This window comes from Scylla paramamosain, chromosome 4 (genome assembly GCF_035594125.1).
Source record: "Scylla paramamosain isolate STU-SP2022 chromosome 4, ASM3559412v1, whole genome shotgun sequence".
Taxonomy (NCBI): domain Eukaryota; kingdom Metazoa; phylum Arthropoda; class Malacostraca; order Decapoda; family Portunidae; genus Scylla; species Scylla paramamosain.
The window spans coordinates 18,739,854-18,762,170 of NC_087154.1; the positions used below are offsets into that span (position 1 = coordinate 18,739,854).

Sequence of the window (22,317 nt, forward strand, 5' to 3'; positions counted from 1 at the left end):
AGACCAAGTATACATTGTCTGAGTCCAATGGGAAGAAGCAATCATGTGATAATAGGAATAGTGCCACAGGAGGAGAAAGTGTTGCACAGGAAAGAATACAGAAATGGGAGACAGAATTATGCTAAGACAAACTTTGCAGAACTTTATACATTCTATGGAAAAATTAACAGGAAAGAGCTAATCAAAGGTGAAGTAGTGCAAAAAAATATGAGATTTTTGAGCAAGTATAGAGAGAGGATGCAACAGTTTGTTATAAAGAGAAAATCAGGAAACATGAATGGTATAATGCCAGGTGTAGAAGCAAAAATGATAAAGGACAGGGCATGGAAAAAAATTATGAGACAACTGAACAGAAATGCTAGAGAAAAAAACAGAAAGGCAAGGAATGAATATAGTAACATAAGAAGAGAAGAAGAACGAAACTTTGAAAGTGATATAGTAAGAAAATGCAGGGAAGAACCCAAACTTTCCTACAGATATGTAAATGGGAAAATGAAACATAAGGATGGTATAAACAAGTTAAAAAGGGAAGGAAGAATTTATGAAACTACTGAAAAGATGAGTGAACTTATGAATGAGAATTTTCAATCTGTGTTTACAAAAGAAGTCAAATTTGCGGCACCAAAAGAAGTATCACAGAATGAGGGAATAAAAGAGATACAAGTAAAGAGACAAGAGATCAAGAAACTGCTAGAAGAACTGGATGTTAGAAAAGCTATGGGATCTGATCAAGTAAATGGATGGATATTAAAAGAAAGCAGAGAGCAAATGAAAGAACCCATATGGGATATAATGAATAGCTGGTTGAGATAAAGAAAAGCACCAAGAGAATTGAAAAGAGCTAACATAGTGCCAATATACAAAGGGGGAAATAAAATGGAACCATTAAATTATAGACCAGTGTTACTAACAAGTATTGTAAGCAAGCTTTTTGGAATAGTAATTAAAGACAGATGGGTGGAATATCTTAGAGATAAAAAGATAATTACTGAAAAGCAATTTGGATTCAGGAAAGGGAGATCTTCTGTTACAAATCTACTGAGCTTCTATTCAAGAGTAACAGATGGAGTACAAGAGAGGGATAGATGGGATGATGCGGTATACCTGGATCTCAAAAAAGCATTTGATAAAGTTCCCACATAAATCTTACGTGGAAGCTAGAGAATGGAGGAGAACTAAAGGGAGCAACATTGAGATGGATGGAGGATTATTTACAAGGGAGGGAAATGAGAACGGTAATCAGAGACACTAATTCAAGTTGGCACAAAGTGACCACAAGGATCTGTGTTTCAAATATATGTAAATGATATGACAGAGGATCTAAATATTTATATAAACCCATTTGCTGATGATGCAAAAATTATGAAAATAATAAAGGATGAAAATGACTGCAAGGAGTTACAAAAGGATATTAACAAGATACATGCATGGAGCCAAGGATGAAGACTAGAATTTAACGCAAGGAAATGCCACGTGTTGGAAATAGGAAAAAATAAAAAGAGAGCTTTGTGGAAGTACAAAATGGGAGGAGAAATAATAATGAAAAGTAATGAAGAAAAAGATTCGGGAGTAATGATTTAGGAAACACTATCACCTGAAAGACACCTAAATGTGATATTTGGCTCTACATACAGTTTGTTAACAAACAATAATGTGGCATTCAACTATTTAAATAAAGAAATGATGAAGAAAATTATAACAAGCATGATATGTCCTAAACTGGAATACACAGCAGTAGTTTGGGCTCCACCTAGAAAAAAAAAAAAAAAAAAAAAAAAAAAAATATATATATATATATATATATATATATATATATATATATATATATATATATATATATATATATATATATATATATATATATATATATATATATATATATATATATATATATATATATATATATATATATATATATATATATATATATATATATATATATATATATATATATATATATATATATATATGGAAACTGGAAAGAATACAGAGGATAGCAATGAAGATGGTACCAGAATTGAAAGACTTAAGCTATGAAGAAAGACTTGAAGAGATGGGTTTACCAACACTACAATAGAGAAGAAAAAGAGAAGACCTGATAATAATGTACAAATTAGTAAACAGTATAGAAAGAATAGACTGAAATGACTTGGTACCACAGATGGAGAAGGGAGAGAGACAGACGAGGGGGCATGGGAAGAAAATAAAGAGTGGATGCTCAAGTAATATCAAGAAATACAGCTCCCTATATAAAAATGTTGAAATCTGGAATATTTTGAAGGAGAAGGTGGTTGCGGTAAACAGTGTACACATGTTTAAAGAGAAACTGGATAAATATGGTTATGGACACAGGACAAAATGAGCTTTGGCTCATGGCTCATGCCCTGCACAATACAACAAGTTAAATACAACTAGGTAAATACACACACACACACAAAGTCAGCCCTAAACATCTGCAGGTTCAACATTTATGCATTCAGTTATTCAAAGATTGAAGCCAGAAGGGATATCTATGCATATTCAATTTTTTTTACAGGTTTCCACCAATTCAAATCATAAGCACCATGTGGCTCACCACACCACACATATGTATACACTAGTGACAGATTGAATATTAAACTTTATTCAGATCTTAAGCACAGTGTGGCTCACCATACCACACATATGTATACACTAGTGACATATTGAATATTAAACTTAAGAACTCCAGGGATGCAGAGGCAGAACCAGATTTCCATTTCTCACAAAATGCAGCTACAGATAACAGATATTTTTAATATCAATATTTGCAAATGCAGGTGTGGTTGTGGATTTCTCTTATCCCCATATACAGGGTTGCAGATGTGGATGCAGATCATCTTTACACATCACAGTAATACAAATTGCATCATATTTGTGGCACAGAGCTCCAAAGAGCAAAGCATGAGAGAAGAGGAAAACAAAAATAGAAAATATATGAGGGAGGCAGTAGACACCTGCCAAAATGATAATTAGTCCCAGTGAGGTTTCAAACACTGGTTCAGGGGGTGCTGTAAACTCATCAATAACACAACTGTGACTTCACTGAACATTTCCTTTCATGTCTCACAATACAAGAGAGCAGTCACAGCCTGCCCTCTAAAGACAACTCTCTTCCTTCACACAAAACTACATCCACCTAACTACACACACACCCTTCACTCAAAATTCTAAATTAAATATGGCGACTCCTACACCAGCCTCGGAGTCCCCATCTGGGGAGGGAAACAAAAATGTCCCCCGGGTCAGACTGCTCTTCTGGTATCAACCCTAAGTATCTTGATGTCTCTATCAACTTTTTCTTCTTTAACTTCTGCAACATTCTGGGCCTTAGATCTAATTTTCAATCTGTAGAACATCACCTCTCCTCTAATAAACCTCATCTTCTTCTCCTCATTGAAATACAGGTGTCTCAGTCAATTGACAGAAACCCCTTTTCTGTTCCCTCCTACTTTCTCTATCCTCATTTTCAGTTCAAAGCTGGATGTTGATCTGATGTGCACAATGACTTAACTCACTCTTGTGCCCACACTCTTGAAGCTTCCAAATTTTTCATCATCTGGCTACAACTACAGAGTCACTCTCAAACTGAATTTATATGTGCTGCATACCTCTCACTTAACTCCTCTGACTACAAGAAATTCTTTGACTACTTAACTTCCAAAGTGGAGCACATTCTGACTTTCTTTCCTTTTGCGGAGATCTCCATTCTTGGAGACTTCAATGTTCACCACCAGCTTTGGCTTCCCTCTCCCTTCACTGACCATCCTGGTGAACTATCCTTTAACTTTGCCATCATCCATGACCTAGAGCAACAGGTGCAACACCCTACTCATATTCCTGACCATCTTGGAGATACACCCAACATTCTTAATCTTTTCCTAACCCCTAATCCTTCCACTTACGCTGCCACCTTATCTTCTCCTCTGATCACCTCATATCTGTACCTTGTCCTATCGCTCTAATCCCTCCTCAGGATCCTTCAAAGTGGAGGTACCTCTGGCATTTTGCCTCTGCTAATTGGAGGGACCTGAAGAGGTGCCATTCTGATTTTCCTTGGAATGACTACTGTTCCCATGTCAGAGAGCCGTCTCGAAGTACTAAGCACATAACAGAAATGATAGTGTCAGGCATGGAAGCGTACATTCCTCACTCTCTCTTGACCTAAACCTTCCAAACCTAGGTTTAACCCAGCCTGTTCTCGTGCTATACATGATAGGAGAGGTGGACCACAAAAGATACTTCAGCCTTAAATCACCAGAATCTCACAAACTTTATATTTCTGCCTGGAACCATGCCAAGTCTGCTCTCCAACTAGCCAAAAACTCTTTCATTGATAGAAAGTGTCAAAATCTCTCAAGATCTAACTCCCCTCATGATTTTTGGCACCTAGCCAAAAACACCTCCAATAACTTTGCTTCTCCATCTTTCCCTCCTTAATTTCAACCTGACAGCACTACTGCCATCTCATCTTTTTCTAAAGCTGAACTCTGCTCAAACCTTTGCTAAAAACTCTACCTTGGATGATTCAGGGCTTGTTTCTCCCTCTCCTCCACCTTCTGACTACTTCCTGCAGTCTTGCTGTACAAGACTTTCTTCTTTCTCTCACCTTTATTTCTGTTCACCTCTCTAATGCAAGAGTTAACTTGTATTCTCAATCATTCATCCCTTCTCCGATAAACTCTGAAACTCCTTTCTTGCTTCTGTATTTCCTCTTTCCTATGACTTGAACTCTTTCAAGAGGGAGGTTTCAAGACACTTATCCTTTATTTTTTGACATCTGCTTTTGACTGTCCACAAACCAGCACCTTAGTGGGCCTTTTCTATTATAATTTTGTTGCCCTTAGATGATGCCCCTTGAGAGAGAGAGAGAGAGAGAGAGAGAGAGAGAGAGAGAGAGAGAGAGAGAGAGAGAGAGAGAGAGAGAGAGAGAGAGAGAGAGAGAGAGAGAGAGAGAGAGAGAGAGAGAGAGAGAGAGAGAGAGAGAGAGAGAGAGAGAGAGAGAGAGAGAGAGAGAGAGAGAGAGAGAGAGAGAGAGAGAGAGAGAGAGAGAGAGAGAGAGAGAGAGAGAGAGAGAGAGAGATATGGAAGGAAGGAAGGTGGATGAGAGAGATAGAGAGAGGAAGGATATGGGAAGAGATGGGGGAGAGGGGCAGGGGAGGAAGGGAAGGAAGAGGTACTGACTGAGTGGCATCACTTGAATAGATGTTTTTGTTCAAATTGGAGGACCGTGTTTGAATTAGAGGATCAAATTTGTTCCCCAACCCTGTTCGAACTGGGAGTTGTTCAAACTGAAGGATATTTGAAGCACAAGATATGACATTATATAATATATTTAAATAATGGACAAGTAAAAGATGTAACTGGAGAAGAGGAGTACAGAGGGCAAGTAGATAGAGGGAGAAGTGAGAAGGGTGTGGATGTGGGAAGGACAAAAAGAAATAAAGGATAGGAATAAGGAATACTTATTCCCTACTACTTCCTCTCTCCCTCTAATTCTTCATTCATTCCTCACCCTTCCAACTTATATTTATTCTCTCTACTTCCTCCCTGTACTCTCATCCTATTCCTTCACCCTTCCTCCACTTCCTTGCTTACCTTGCCTTGCCTTCTCCCATTAAAAACTCACTTTCTCCTTCTATTTCACAATGCAACACAGTACTGGCACTCAAGTTGTGATACTAAAGAGTAGGAAGGGTGAACGGGAGGCCACATCACAATATTTATTGTTACTTTCTTTTATTAATATTAAATGTATTTGTAAATACATGTACACTCACACCTAGTTCCTCTTTCCTCCTTGTAGCTGGAGTCACAGCCAGTTAATACTGGGTACTCACTCAAACAAGGGGGAGTGCTGCATGGAGGGAAAGAGGGCTAGAAGAGTCCATGGGTTGCGGTGGAAAGAAGGGGTTGCTTTTTCAAATGAGTACCCATTACTGACCGGCTGTGACTCTGGGTACAAGAGTGAGAAGGAACTAGTGGGTGTGAGTGTACAAAGGGCTCTCCTTTACTTAGACAAGCCCATAGCAGGCTCATGAGTGTTTTAAAAGGGCACATCACTGTGGAAGTTTATTTTAGGTTGGCATGCTTAATCATTCCTAGATTTTTGAGTCACTGATGTATCTGGTATATTTACCTAACTCCTGTAAATGTTGAGGGCTGATTATATATATTATTTCTTGTTTCTGTTTGATATTTAACCTCACATGTGCAAAAAAAACTGTTAGCTTTCATAGCTTGTTCAATATGGCATACCATAAACTGAGCAACAGATCTGATGAAAATAACTCTGTCTTGCTCTGTATCAATATCTGTTGGAAGATCAGCCTTGGGATCGAATCTGTGCACCAGCCAAGCCAGGATCTCAGCCACTAGTGGAAAATTTGGAGAACGAAAATTCTCTACAGAGATGAGACGCCTGAAGCCCAATGCACGAAGCATCTCCGTGCAGTCTGTAACAATGGTAAGAACATGTAGTAATGTACAGTACATCACACAAACACACACATACATATGTATTATATATATATATATATATATATATATATATATATATATATATATATATATATATATATATATATATATATATATATATATATATATATATATATATATATATATATATATATATATATATATATATATATATATATATATATATATATATATATATATATATATATATATATATATATATATATATATATATATATTACTTGTCAAAAATACTGTACCCCTTTCCCATCACCCACTGATCCCAGCAAAAAAAAAAAAAGAGAAAAATAAATAGATAAATAAATAAAAAAAAAAAAAACAAGATGGATGACATTAAATCATAAACTGTTTAATGTATTTATCTTTTAATACTTGGTGACGTTGCCTTTCCTCTGTATGACGGCCTTCAAATGGTTAGGAAGTGACTGGGCAAGAATCTTCAACTTGTCAGATGGGATATTATGCCATGACTCCAACTGTCTTAGGAGAGTTTAGGTACTGACCAGACATCTTTGTCCTGGAGATCCTTCTTTATTATGGCCCAGAGGTTCTAAATAAGGTTTATATCTGGACTATTACCTGGCCAATCATTAATATAAGGTACTTCACAGTTAGAGAGTCACTGTGTAACAGATTTGGCAGTGTGGGCAGGTACACCATCATGCTGAAAAATGGTAGCCCTGGCCTTCTCAAAAGGATTGGGTAAATGGTCACAAAGTAACTCCAAATACATGTTCTGGTTCATTCTTAATTCTTTTTTTTTTTTTTTGGGGTAACACAACTAACTCACCAAGGCCATTACCCAAGAAAGAACCCATACCATCAAAGAATCCAGATGCTTTACCGTGTGTGTGTTTGACACAGCAGGGGTCAAGGGGGTCACTGCCTTTAGCAGCAGTACACTCTGCCTCCTTTGTTACATGCAACTGTGAATGTGGCTTCCTCAGTCCACAACACAGAAATCTATTGCTCATTGGTCCGGGTCTTGTACTTTTGGAAAAACTTCACATGCTTGCTCTTCTGAAGCTTGCTTAACCCTATTCTCTGCAGCATGGATCGAAAACAACCCACCCTAGGTGATTTTTCCCAAATAAAGCAAAATTCTAAACAAGAAAGAGTTTTAGGAAATTATTCTTACGATGTGAATCAAAATTTGATAAGGAATGACCATGTAAAAAAAAATCTGCAAAAAAAATTGGTCTAATCTATGATATTTCATACTTTTCTTTCAATCGCTCACGAACCAGCATGACAACAGACAAATCTCAGTGATCAATGAGTTCACTGCCAACAGCCACCTCCTTGCCAGCCATATGATAAATTTCCCTGTGTGTGTGTGTTTTTTTTTGTGTGTGTGTGTGTGTGTATGTGTGTGTGTCTGTATATATTTTTAGTGTAGTTATTATTCTCTTTCCTGGAGTATTACATGTAAAAATATAAGGACACGTGACTCGTAACTGAGAGATAACAGGGTGCGTGCCACACAATCAGGCGGTGTGATCAGTGTTTGTATGTGTTCTACTTTCTCTTTTGCATATTCTCACAATAAAACTATAAAGACATAATGTGAGTGCTGAATGAATCCAGTAGCTCAGTTCAATCTCGTGTTGACACAATACATGAAATTAAAATCTCTACCAAAATCCATGCTAATTCAATAATTAACATGCATGTCATAGCACTTAGAGAATAAAAAATTTTTAATTCTTTCTTAAACCTGGCAAGATCCTTAGTCCTTCTGATGTCAAGTGGTAGTTTATTGTAAAATCTTGGGGCAGCAGAAATGAAGACACGCAATCCAATATTTGAAGAAAACCTTTGTTCATAATGTGTAATTCCTGTTGTAGCTCTATCAGTATTAATAACTTCACTTGGTTGCATTACATGTAATAATTCTCTCAAATATAGTGGATGGCCTGTAATCAATGCTTGATGTGTCAAGACACACAAATGCTATTCTTGCTTTTACAGGTAGCCAGTGGAGCTCAATCAAAACAAGAGTAATTCTCTCTTTCTTGGTGAGGTTCCTTTAATAAATCTTGCAGCTCTGTTTAATATCTTCTGTAACTTCCTCAACTGGAACTTTGACAGATTTTAATAGATAGAGTTGCAATAATCCACTCCTTATACAACACTGTTAATCACCAATTTCTCAACTGATTCCTCATCCAGGTACTTCTTGATAAATGCAATATTTCCAAGATGACATCCAGCAATCCTAACATCATTTATCTGGCATTTCAAAGTTAAGAGTAGAATCTAACAACACTTCCAAATCACAAACACTTTCAACAATATGAATTTAATTACCGTTTATCGTCACATTAGGAGCATCAAGATTTCTTAAACTGTCTTTCTTTCCCACGAGCATGAATTTTGTTTTCTTTTCAATTAATTTCAGTTGTTTATAATTTATCCAATCTTTAACTGACTTAATAACATCACTAGCACTAGTGTTCTCAATATCACTGATAGAAAAGTAAAACTTGGAATCATCAGCAAATAATTTAAATCCTACACCATGTTGTTGTAATAGTTTTGATAACCCAATCGTGTAGATACAGAATAAGATAGGGCCACACACACTTCCTTGTGGAACCCCTCTCAACAGAGCCTCATATGAAGAAAAACAATTTCCAATTTGCACACAATAGCTCCTGTTTTGTAGAAAGCTTCCCAGGTATTTCAAAGCATTTTCTACAGATCCAATACCTCTGAAATCTTTCACAAGCAAATCATGGACCACAGTATCAAAGCTGCACTAAGATCTAAAAGAATTAGTATAGCACATTTATCCTCAGCCATCATTTCCAGTAAGTCATTCATTACAGAGCAGATGGTAGTTTCAGTAGAAAATCCTGGTCTGTATGCAGACTGACAATCAGGCAAGACCTGGACTTTCTCTAAGTGTTCCATCAACTGTTTAATAACTACATACTCCAATAACTTGGACAAGAAAGACAAGAAAGTTAGTGGTTTATAGGAACTTAGATCTTGATAGTCAAGTTTCCCTTTTAGGATTGTTTTTATGACAGCTTGCTTTTCAGACTCAGGAAATTTACACAAAGAAATACCAGTATTCACTATCCTTAGTAAGAAGACCATGAAGCTAGAGAAATCATCTGCATTCACAGTTTCTGATACAGGCATTGGGTCTATGGCACAATATGTTTTCTTAGCCTTCCTAAAGAATCAAAGAAAATCATCCTTCTTGATGGTCTTGAAACATTAATTTGCAGTCCACATCAACATCTATATTGACAAAAGAAAGTCCAAATACAATATTCATAAACTTGTTCTTGAAAAATTGCAAAAAGCATATGCTAAATCTTCATCACAGAAGCCATCCAGAAGCTTTTTTTTTCCAAGGTAATACTAGTAAGACTAGTGAAAAATTGATATAACTTATTCATATCTGATCCTTCCTCTTGAATTCAATTTTCCTATGATAATAGTTTCTTTCACTTGTATTTATTATAACGGTTACGAACATTCTTGTAATCCTTCTTGGCCACAACATACCCTTCAGTGTGCCATTTATATTTCTTGCATCATTTTTTCTCTTTTCATTGACAGGATTTCACCATTAAACCAGGGAGATCTATCTTTAATAGTAATGCACTTCCAAAGGACAGGACACTGATGGTCATAGTGAGTCTTTATCACCTGGTTAAAAGTAACTGGAAGAAAATCCACAGAGTTTGATTTGATCAACAAATGATTATGAACACACACTTCATTTATATCTTCATCAAACTTTTGACTAACTTCACTGAGGAATGTTACTGCAGAGAAACCTGCTTAATGCCTAAAATAGATTTTCTTAGTCACCTTATTTTTTGCCAATAGTAATTTAAATGCTATTAACTTGTGAACTGGAGGAATAGTATACTCATGTTCAATAACCACCCCACTACACACTGTTCATGATTCTTAGAGGCACAAGCCCCTGCCCCTGGGTGTAGCATGTCAGGGGACCAACACCCTGACCTGCTACTGGTTGGTTGTGTTTAGTGAAAAACGTGCATTTTACAGTGCTTCATTACTTCTTTACCAACACACAAACTATTTGCTTTGAGTACATGAAAACCATTCCTTCACTATCCATAGTAAATGTCTTATTACTTGAACACAAAAGCAAGTCAGTAGCACTTGATAAGAAGAAGACATGGAGTGAGGAGTATATAGGCTTGTAAATTTCTGGACAGCCGAGAGAATGATATTAGTCATCTCAAGTTGGTTAGGGACACCTAGACTGCACACATTTGACCCCTCACCTGAGACATGGGAAAGAGAGTGGCCAGGCCAGAATTAATGCTCAATGGGACCATAAACCCCAACCAGCCAAGCCTGTGGCTTGCCCCATGGTGACAGGATGGGTCATTGATGACAGGTCAATCATGCCTTGCATTGTTGACAGTGTTTTATCCATTAATTGTAATATATATATATATATATATATATATATATATATATATATATATATATATATATATATATATATATATATATATATATATATATATATATATATATATATATATATATATATATATATATATATATATATATATATATATATATATATATATATATATATATATATATATATATAAACCCAGCTGTGACCTCACTGAACGTTTCCCTTTGTGTCTCACAACACAAGGGGGTAGTCACAGCCTGCCCTCTAAAGACAACTCTCTTCCTCCACACAAAACTACAAGCACCTAATAACACACACACCCTTCACTCAAAAATTTAAAATCATGGCGACTCCTACACCAGCCTCGGAGTCCCCATCTGGGGAGGGGACCATAAATGTCCCCAGATCGGACTGCCTTTCCGTCGACGACCCTAAGTGTCTTGACACCCCCCTCAACTTTTTCTTCATTAACTTCTGCAACATTCGCGGTCTAAGATCTAATTTTCAATCTGTAGAACACCACCTCTCCTCTTCTAAACCTCATCTTCTTTTCCTCACTGAAACTCAGGTGTCTGAGGCAACTGACAGTAGCCCCTTTTCTGTTCCCTCCTACTTTCTCTATCCTCATTTTCGATCCAAAGCTGGATGCTGCGTTTATGTGCGCAGTGACTTAACCTGCTCTCGTGCCCACGCTCTTGAATCTTCCGAGTTTTCCACCATCTGGCTACGACTACAGAGTCATTCTAATACTAAATTTATCTGTGCTGTATACCTCTCTCCTAACTCCTCTGACTATAAGAAATTCTTTGACTACTTAACTTCCAAAGTGGAGCACATTCTGACCCTCTTCCCTTTTGCAGAGATCTCCATTCTTGGAGACTTCAATGTTCACCACCAGCTTTGGCTTTCCTCTTCCTTCACTGACCATCCTGGTGAACTAGCCTACAACTTTGCTATCCTCCATGACCTAGAGCAATTGGTGCAACACCCTACTCGTATTCCTGACCGTCTTGGAGATACGCCCAACATTCTTGACCTTTTCCTGACCTCTAATCCTTCTGCTTATGCTGTCACCCTTTCTTCTCCGTTGGGCTCCTCCGATCACAATCTCATATCTTTATCTTGTCCTATCACTCCAATCCCTCCTCAGGATCCCCCTAAGCGAAGGTGCCTCTGGCGTTTTGCCTTTGCTAGTTGGGGGGACCTGAGGAGGTATTTTGCTGATTTTCCTTGGAATGACTACTGCTTCCGTGTCAGAGACCCGTCTTTGTGTGCTGAGCGCATAACAGAGGTGATAGTGTCTGGCATGGAGGCATACATTCCTCACTCTTTTTCTCGTCCTAAACCTTCTAAACCTTGGTTTAAACACAGCTTGTTCTCGTGCTATACATGATAGAGAGGTGGCCCACAAAAGGTACTTAAGCCTTCCATCACCAGAATCTCATGCACTTTATATTTCTGCCCGGAACCATGCCAAGTCTGTTCTCCAACTAGCCAAAAACTCCTTCATTAACAGAAAATGTCAAAACCTTTCAAGATCTAACTCTCCTCGTGATTTCTGGCATCTAGCCAAAAATATCTCCAATAACTTTGCTTCTTCTTCTTTCCCTCCTCTACTTCAACCAGATGGCACCACTGCTATCACGTCTATTTCTAAAGCTGAACTCTTTGCTCAAACCTTTGCTAAAAACTCTACCTTGGACGATTCTGGGCTTGTTCCTTTGCCTTTGATAGAGTCTGGCACAAAGCTTTGATTTCCAAACTACCCTCCTACGGTTTCTATCCTTCTCTCTGTAACTTCATCTCAAGTTTCCTTTCTGACCGTTCTATTGCTGCTGTGGTAGACGGTCACTGTTCTTCTCCTAAATCTATTAACAGTGGTGTTCCTCAGGGTTCTGTCCTGTCACCCACTCTCTTCTTATTATTCATTAATGATCTTCTAAACCAAACTTCTTGCACTCCTATGCTGATGATACCACCCTGCACTTTTCCACGTCTTTTCATAGACGTCCAACCCTTCAGGAGGTAAACATATCACACAGGGAAGCCACAGAACGCCTGATTTCTGATCTTTCTAAAATTTCTGATTGGGGCAGAGCAAACTTGGTATTGTTCAATGCCTCAAAAACTCAATTCCTCCATCTATCAACTCGACACAATCTTCCAGACAACTATCCCCTCTTCTTCAATGACACTCAACTGTCCCCCTCTTCTACACTGAATATCCTCGGTCTGTCCTTTACTTATAATCTGAACTGGAAACTTCACATCTCATCTCTAGCTAAAACAGCTTCTATGAAGTTAGGTGTTCTGAGACGTCTCCGCCAGTTTTTCTCACCCCCCCAGCTGCTAACTCTGTACAAGGGCCTTATCCGTCCATGTATGGAGTATGCTTCACATGTCTGGGGGGGGTTCCACTCATACTGCTCTTCTAGACAGGGTGGAATGAAAAGCTTTTCGTCTCATCAACTCCTCTCCTCTAACTGACTGCCTTCAGCCCCTCTCTCACTGCCGCAATGTTGCATATCTAGCTGTCTTCTACTGCTATTTTCATGCCAACTGCTCTTCTGATCTTGCTAACTGCATGCCTCCCCTCCTTCCGCGGCCTCGCTGCACAAGACTTTCTTCTTTCTCTCACCCCTATTCTGTCCACCTCTCTAACGCAAGAGTTAACCAGTATTCTCAATCATTCATCCCTTTCTCTGGTAAACTCTGGAACTCCCTGCCTTCTTCTGTATTTCCACCTTCCTATGACTTGAATTCCTTCAAGAGGGAGGTTTCAAGACACTTATCCACCAATTTTTGACCACTGCTTTGACCCTTTTATGGGACTTGGCATTTCAGTGGGCATTTTTTTTTTATTAGATTTTTGTTGCCCTTGGCCAGTATCCTTCCTACATAAAAAAAAAAATAAAAAAAAAATATATATATATATATATATATATATATATATATATATATATATATATATATATATATATATATACATATACATATATATATATATATATATATATATATATATATATATATATATATATATATATATATATATATATATATATAAAATGAAGAAATAGTAAGAATGAAAGAGAAAAGAATAATGAAAGGAGAGAGAGAGAGAGAGAGAGAGAGAGAGAGAGAGAGAGAGAGAGAGAGGAGAGAGAGAGAGAGGAGAGAGAGAGAGAGAGAGAGAGAGAGAGAGAGAGAGATGAAAAGAGACACGTTGGGGACAAAACTTAGACAGAGGCAGCCATTTTGTGGTTGGGGTTTTGGTGGTGTTATGGCATTATTAGTGTCTTTGGAGATAGTGTTATGGTGTTATTGGTGAACTGTGGCAGTCATGGTGACGTCTTCACAGCGGCCTGTAAAGGGGCAAAAGGGTTTTAGTGCTTTGTGGAGTGATGGCAATGTCATATATTTGTGTGTATAATCTTTAAGCAACAAGGGAGGCAATATAAGAGCCTAATTAAAGGGGGAACCTATTGTGACTGAGTGTGGGCATTACCCTGTATTGGTCTAGGGTAGAAATTTGTTCCCTAATTTACTTTAATGTATATTACCTCAATTTATTTGTAAGTTAATATTATTATTAATATATTCTGTTACTATACAGAATAATTGTGTCTTCTACCACAACACTGATCTGGTATTGAGGTGATTCCTGGCATGTTGTGCCAAGGTAAGGGTTTTGAGAGAGGGTTTAATAGCTGATGATTTTGGATAGGTCGGGTAGGTATTTGACACCTTTAAAACTTTCTGAAATCAGTGTACCATCCACTTTCATGGAAAGATAACCAGGATCATGACACTACCAAGCCTGAAACTTCAAGAATGACATTTACTCAAGAAGTCACTCATATTCCCCATGTAAATTTCCTTACTTCTCCTTGTCCATTCAATCTGAATCTCATCCAGTATTTAGTAAAATAGTTGCTCTTGACAATAAAGTAATCAGTATTCATCTAGGCCGCCTAGTTTAATCAGTAGAATTTTTAGAAGTAAAGTGTTTTACTTGTGTAAAGACAGAGCAGGGAGCAGAGTGTGGGTGGGTGTGCATAGCTGTGTGTTGCCCCCTCCCCCCTTCCTTGTACTCCCTCACAGTCAATCACTACCCAGTGCTTGGACAAAGCAGACATATTGAGACAAGCCCTAATATCTGAAGGAGACTGAGGTGGCATAAGTGTTAGTCAGGTCAGTTGCCTTAAGGGGATGAGTGAGTCATTACCAGCTGTATGCCCAGACCTACTTATATAGAACAGGAGTCTCCATAGTAGTCTGCCAGAGAGGGTAATTGTGTATAACACACTCCATACCCAGGAAAGTGATTCTTCGGCTGCGTGCTTGTACAGGCTGAGCTCTTGCACAGTGAGCAACGAATGACCCTCCTGTGTGTTCATGGGCACTTGTTTGTAGTTGTGTCTCTTGTTCATGACCTTATTTAGTGTTAAATGCTACTGTGTCAGGCTCTTGGAGGGTGCTTCACTTGCAGAGGACTTAAGTAATTAGCTGTGTGGTGAACTTTACTCCCTCCTCAGGTCCTGACAAGGCCTGCTATCCAGAAGGCAGTAAACAACACTATTCAGCTTGAGGCTATAACACTCTGTAGGATAGTGGGAGGACTCTTTAAGGGAAGATGTCCAGCGAGGTGTTATACCTCAACCATATACATGTTGTATGTTATGAGCTGTGGGTATTAAGTGTTGTTAGAGTATTTCCCTTGTATGTAGGTTGGTAAAACAGACTGACAACCTCAATTAGTGTTACCTGGTATTGTGATTCTTGTAAAAAGAGTGCAGGAGTCACAAGGACCCTGTACATCTGTATTTGAGCCCTGCACTGAGTCCACATAGGTGGTTCAGAGAAGCTAATCTAGGTGCAGCAGTTTTGTGAAGGGGCTGGGAACTGTGATCATAACAATATATATATATATATATATATATATATATATATATATATATATATATATATATATATATATATATATATATATATATATATATATATATATATATATATATATATATATATATATATATATATATATATATATATATATATATATATATATATATATATATATATATATATATATATATATATATATATATATATATATATATATATATATATATATATATATATATATATATATATATATATATATATATATATATATATATATATATATATATATATATATATATATATATATATATATATATATATATATATATATATATATATATATATATATATATATATATGAGAGAGAGAGAGAGAGAGAGAGAGAGAGAGAGAGAGAGAGAGAGAGAGAGAGAGAGAGAGAGAGAGAGAGAGAGAGAGAGAGAGAGAGAGAGAGAGAGAGAGAGAGAGAGAGAGAGAGAGATCGAGAGAGAGAGAGAGAGAGAGAGAGAGAGAGAGAGAGAGAGAGAGAGAGAGAGAGAGAGAGAGAGAGAGAGAGAGAGAGAGAGACTTGCCCTACGTGAGAGACTTAAGGGATTAGCAGTAACACATGAAGGGTAGACCACTGTTTAGGAGAGTCAGGTGTCTGACAGTGTTTATCGAGTTACCAAAACAATGTCCAACCCTCTGCCACCCCTTGGGACACCACCACCCAATGGGGATAGAATCTAGGGCCCACCAACCTCTGCCATAGCGGAGGGGCTTGTGCCTCTAGCTATCATGAACAGAGTATAATGAGATTATTAACATCATCACTGATAATCAAGTCCAACATATGGCCTATTGGTGAAGTTGGTGAACAAACTTTATTTGATAGCTGGTAAGATTCAAGAAGCTCACAAAAGGAAACTGTATTACTGTTTTCATGATCCTCCATTCTAATACTGTGAATCACCAACAATGAAAATCTTAAAAGAAACAATCAGTTGAATCTAACAGTAAACCAAATTCCTCAATAAAGAGATTAACACTTGACCAAGATGACCTATAAATAACAAGAACCAGTGGATTTGATGTTTAAAACTAACTACTCCTATATTCAAAACTTGACACCTTCACTTGTGTCAGCACTCTATGATAAGAGAAAAAATTAGATATAAATAGTTTAACTCCACCCCTCATCTATCCTCTCTGGAATTGTGAAGGAAAGTGAGTAGGAGGGGTAATCTCATTAATTCTATATGTATCGTACTCATTCAACCAAGTCTCTAAAATAGCTGGAAGTGATTGCTCATTTTTCATTTTAACACCTCTTATTTGAGTAGTCTTATTGCCAACTGATTGGATATTAACAAAACCACAATCTACATAGTGAATAGTAGATCTCAAATCCATGATCAACTTAGTCAACTCAGCAGAGAAAGTCTTGCAAAATCTAGTAGCATTAACTCTATGATTGACTTCTCTTTTTTGTTTAACACAGTTAATATACCTCTGCATATTTGACGAACAATCATTAGTTTTATGACTGCCACAACAAATACCACATACATAATCATTTTCCTCAAAATTACAAATTTTGAAGTATGACCATGCCTCTGACAATGAAAACAAGTCAACACAAGATACCTATCACAGACTTGACATCTACCAAAGTGCAATAAAACTTTATTACCATGATCATGGATTGGTCTACAGACCTCAGGGTCACACTTCATTACACAATGAGCTATATGACCTGAAGCTGGTTTTTAAACAGAGATGCCATTTTGCTTAACACATCAGGAATGGATTGCAAACAAAAATTTTTAACAACTGCATCAATAATATCATATTCTTCTGCATATATTTGAGTGTTTTAAACATTATTTTAGGTGAGGACCATAATGCTCTACACATTTAGGAGTGTTATTTTTTTATACTTAATGAATACTGAGAAACTTACTTTATTAAAGTTTCATCACAAATTAAGTTTCCATGATATAGGGAATTTTTGTTAAGTGATGCACGTAGGTTAGGTTAGGTTAGGTTAGGTTAGGTTAGGTCAGGTCAGGTCAGGATAAGTTAGATTAGATTAGGGGCACTAGTGTCTACGTGGGATCCGAGAGGGAGAGACTATGCCTATAAAAGTGATCATATATCTTGTCTGGAGAGAGAGAGAGAGAGAGAGAGAGAGAGAGAGAGAGAGAGAGAGAGAGAGAGAGAGAGAGAGAGAGAGAGAGAGAGAGAGAGAGAGAGCCTGGTAACACAATAAGGAAAATACACAACTGGCAACTCAGACCTGCCGGACGTGGCCCAGCCACCAGGGGGCCCTATGTCGACACTAGTGCCTGGTTAGGTTAGTTCAGGTCAAGTCAGATTAGGTTACATCAGGTTAGTTAAGATTGCCGTCTTTTAAGCTATCTCCTTTCAATTACCCTAAAATTACCATTTTCGTGTTCCCCGTGCATAAATCGTGCTTCCCGACAAGTTCCTAAGATCTTAAGAGGATGTGGGGAGAAGAGGCAAAATGAAGTATTTCTGACGCGTTTTAAGCTCAAAATTTTATAAAACAAAAAAAAACAATGACAAATATCGAGATGCAGTTTGGTCCTATTGTAAAAATTTACCATGTTATTTTCGCAGTGATAATAAATATCCTGTGATTCTGTACTGGTGACTTAGGCAATAATGCGTAAGTAAAGTTGTCAACTCATGACAAATGCTGGCACTCTCGTTTTCTTATATTTTATGTCACATAACTATGACTTACTTCTTAGTTCTCTGTAAGACATGGTGCCACCGTTTTAACACGTTGTTGTTGTTAGAGCAGCGAAGATAAAGTAATCCTTATGAGCCCCGATGCAGTCCTGCTAAGTTTTAACACTAGAAACCTGGATACGTGGGCTCACCCTCACTGATATTTGTTTGTATTCCGTCGCCATGGCAGCGGCCCGTTGATCTTGATCTTGATGCTACAGGTGGCTTGGGCTTACTCCTGATTCTGGCCTTTTTATCGCCAACTCCTGTGGGAAAGAAAGAAAAACGGCAAACAGAAAACAGACACCATATTTCACACCACTAATTCCTATATCTAGCACACCACATTTTCTCCAGAAACTCCTTCACAGTCTCAATCATCCTTTCATTCGTCTTGTCACATAGTCCCAACAGCAACACCATCCAATACCTTCCTGTCTTCTCCACTCTGATATTCTCTCAGCATCGCTTGAATCATCATATTCCTGTCTCTGGCATACTTCACACACTCCAGCATCACATACTCCACCGACTCATCCTCTCCCATGTCACACATCTGGCACACTTTGCTGCGGGACGCTATAACTCCTTGCATTCACATCCATACACTGTGGCCTCGCTCGAAAGAAGTCACAACCCACTTTTCATACGTTAGGGGGCTCTTTCTCTCTATACCACTCCAAACTACTCTTTTTTTTTTTCCATCCCCTTCTTCCATTCACTCAGTCCCATACGTTTTACTGCTCAGTCTATCTCACTCTTCCACTTTCTTACATAATCATACCCCAGTCACTCTCAACATACCTCCCCTCAAGCCGCTGAAAAGCCCATCCAGTTTCTGAGCCACTTTTTACTACCATCTTAACACTCTTCTTTCCCCACCTGCTACTCCTAACTTTCCATAGGAACACCTTTCTCGCTAATCTTGCATCAACCATTCGCTCTAATCTATCCTTGTATTTCATGGTTATCTTTACATGTCTCTCTAAAAGTACTACATCCCATGTCTCCCCTTAAAGCCTCTACTACTTCATACCTTGGTGCATTAAGAGCCATTCATGCTACTCTATTCTGTCCTTTTAACTCTTCTAGTTTATTCTCATTCCACGCAAATCACACCCATGCCATACACAAAGTTCGGAACATGCTCTTCCAAACTTCTCGCAGCATGTTATAATTACTCGTTCTCACCTCTGCTGCACTTCCTAGTCTACCCACCCACTGGTTCACCAAACTTATTTTTTTTTACATTCTTCGCCTTCACACAGCCCTTCGGACTCATTCAAATATCCAGATACTTGTATTCATCAGTCTGTTGCAACTCATTCTCTCCCAGTCTCCACACCGAATTTCTCACGTCCTCTGATCTATTCACAATCATTACCTTGCTTTTCTCACTACTAAATCTCACTCCAAAGTCTCTTTCATACCCATCTGTAACATCCAACAAACTCTGAAGCTCATCTGCTGATTCATTCATAACTACAATATCATCTGCATAAAAGAGTACACATATCTTATTCTCCACTCTTACTACTGCACTCATTCTTCTCATTATGGCAGCCAATTCCTCTTTATACAAGCTATTACTATTATAGCCTACAAAATATTGTTGTATTGTTAAATAATTTTAACATACAATTTAGGAAGTAATAAAAGTACAAGAGGATAAGAACTTGTGATATTTGCAAGAAATAAATGCAATGGTAAGCTTTATTGGGGAGACCGCAGCTCCCGAACCAGCGTTACCAAAGGTTCCAATTTCTGGCAAGGATCAAAACAAACAATGCCTCGAAAAACGTCTGTGAAATCGGATCTGTTGTTGGTAGTGGACATCACGACTCATTGGTAACAATAACAACAACTGGAAGCGACGGTGAAATAGGCCCTTAGTCTCTCATACGGGTCTTGGTTGTCTGATCACTCCCAACATTACCACTCTTATTTCCTTCAGCCGCTTTCACTGCTTCCACAACCTCCCTAACTGTCTCTTCTGTGCCATTCCTCTCCATGTCATTTCCGCTACCCTAGATTACCAGTAGTCCATTCTTGAAGGTCTTGGTCTCCTCAGTCACTGTCTTGATATCTTGAATTCTGGCTCCCCTCAGGCACTCCTGTGAGCTCATCCTGGTCTTGTGGTGGGAGCCTGTATTTTTCACCATGCTTTCCCCAACAATGCAGACTGGAGACTTCTGTACCATCTTCTTCACTACTGGTCCTCTTTGTGGTTGCTGGTCTCTCTCTCTCTCTCTCTCTCTCTCTCTCTCTCTCTCTCTCTCTCTGCATACCCTTGTCTTCATGGTCTAGCCGGGACTGCACCTGTGTGTCCTGGGCATCGTCCTCTGTCTGAGTGTTCTTAGTAGTGGTAGCAGCCACCGTAGTTTGGGTTTCCCGATCAGCCATGCCTTCCTTCCTCGTCTTCAGCCTTTTTTTTTTTTTTTTTTTGCCACCTCCAGACACTCATCGCACAAGAACATAATGTTTTTATGGCTCAGCATCTTGGTGGAGGCTATGAGCCCTACACAAGTTGTGTGGAACCACAGCTCACACATCTCACACTCCACACCACTACACCTGCCTGTCACACTCCTTGCACACCTTGCAGTCATCGACAGCCATCCTGACTTTTACTGTAGGAAATCCCGGAAAGATGTCTTGAAAAATACGGGAGCAGAGTCACATGCGTCTCCTCTCCCTGCCGTGTTGTTCCTTATTCATTAGCATCCGTTCAGTCCTTTCCAGTCTTCATATCGATGGTTTCGGGTGTACTAAATTTACGTCACATTATCAAAATATTCACAGCCATAAATTTAAACAACTGCCATGGCTTTCATTATACGTCAGATTATCTGCTGCGTCACAAAAAATCAAATTGAGTTAATATATATATATATATATATATATATATATATATATATATATATATATATATATATATATATATATATATATATATATATATATATATATATATATATATATATATATATATTACGTAATAGGATCACTGGTCAAGAGAAACAAAAAAAAAAAGAGGAAAAAATCCTACTGAGGTGCCAGTTCCAAAAGAGATGTCAAGAGAATCATCGAAAATTGAAGGATAAGTGTCTTGAAACCTCTCTTGAAAGGATTCAAGTCACAGGAGGGATGAAATACAGAAGCAGGCAGGGAGTTTCAAAGTTCATCAAAGAAAGGGGTGAATGATAGAGAATACCGGTTAACTCTTGCATTAGAGAGGCAGACAGAATAGGGATGAGAGAAAGAAGAAAGTCTTATGCAGAAAGGCCGCGGGAGAAAAGGAATGCAGTTAGCAAAATCAAAAGAGCAGTTAGCATGAATATAGTGGTAGAAAATGTCATTGTGACAATGAGAAAGAGGCTGAAGACAGTCAGTTAGAGAGGAGTTGATAAAATGAAAATCTTTTGATTCCACCCTGTCTAAAATAGCAGTATGAGTGGAACCTCCTTTACATGTGAAGCATACTCCATACATGGACAGATAAGGCCCCTGTGCAAAGTTAGCAGCTTGGAGGGTGAAAAAACTGGTGGAGACAACTCAGAACACTTAACTTCATGGAAGCTGTTTTAGCTAGATATGAAAAGTGAAGTTTCCAGTTTAGATTATAAGTAAAAAGACAGACCGAGGATGTTCACTGTAGAAGAGGGGATAGTTGTCTGGAAGGTTGTGTTGAGTTGATGGATGAAGGAATTGAGTTTCTGAGGCATTGAACA

At 38.1% G+C, this 22,317-nt stretch overlaps 1 protein-coding gene across 4 annotated transcripts in view; it reads right to left on the reverse strand.

Annotated features, from left to right (window-relative positions):
• LOC135099789 (clusterin-associated protein 1-like) overlaps positions 1-19,079 on the reverse strand; it is a 193,399-nt gene extending 174,320 nt beyond the window's left edge. Inside the window, exons 1-2 of one of the 4 annotated variants that reach the window (XR_010268380.1) lie at positions 18,600-18,785; positions 6,277-6,473 (exon numbers count right to left, since the gene is read on the reverse strand). Coding sequence is in view for 3 of the 4 variants with exons in the window: in XM_064002305.1 (XP_063858375.1) it covers positions 6,277-6,473; positions 18,600-18,621 (219 nt within the window). In the remaining variant the exon portion in view is untranslated. Of the gene's footprint in view, positions 1-6,276; positions 6,474-18,599 lie in introns of all 4 variants that reach the window. The other 3 variants (XM_064002304.1, XM_064002305.1, XM_064002303.1) reach the window with 3 other exon arrangements.
• Positions 19,080-22,317: the final 3,238 nt, after the last annotated feature.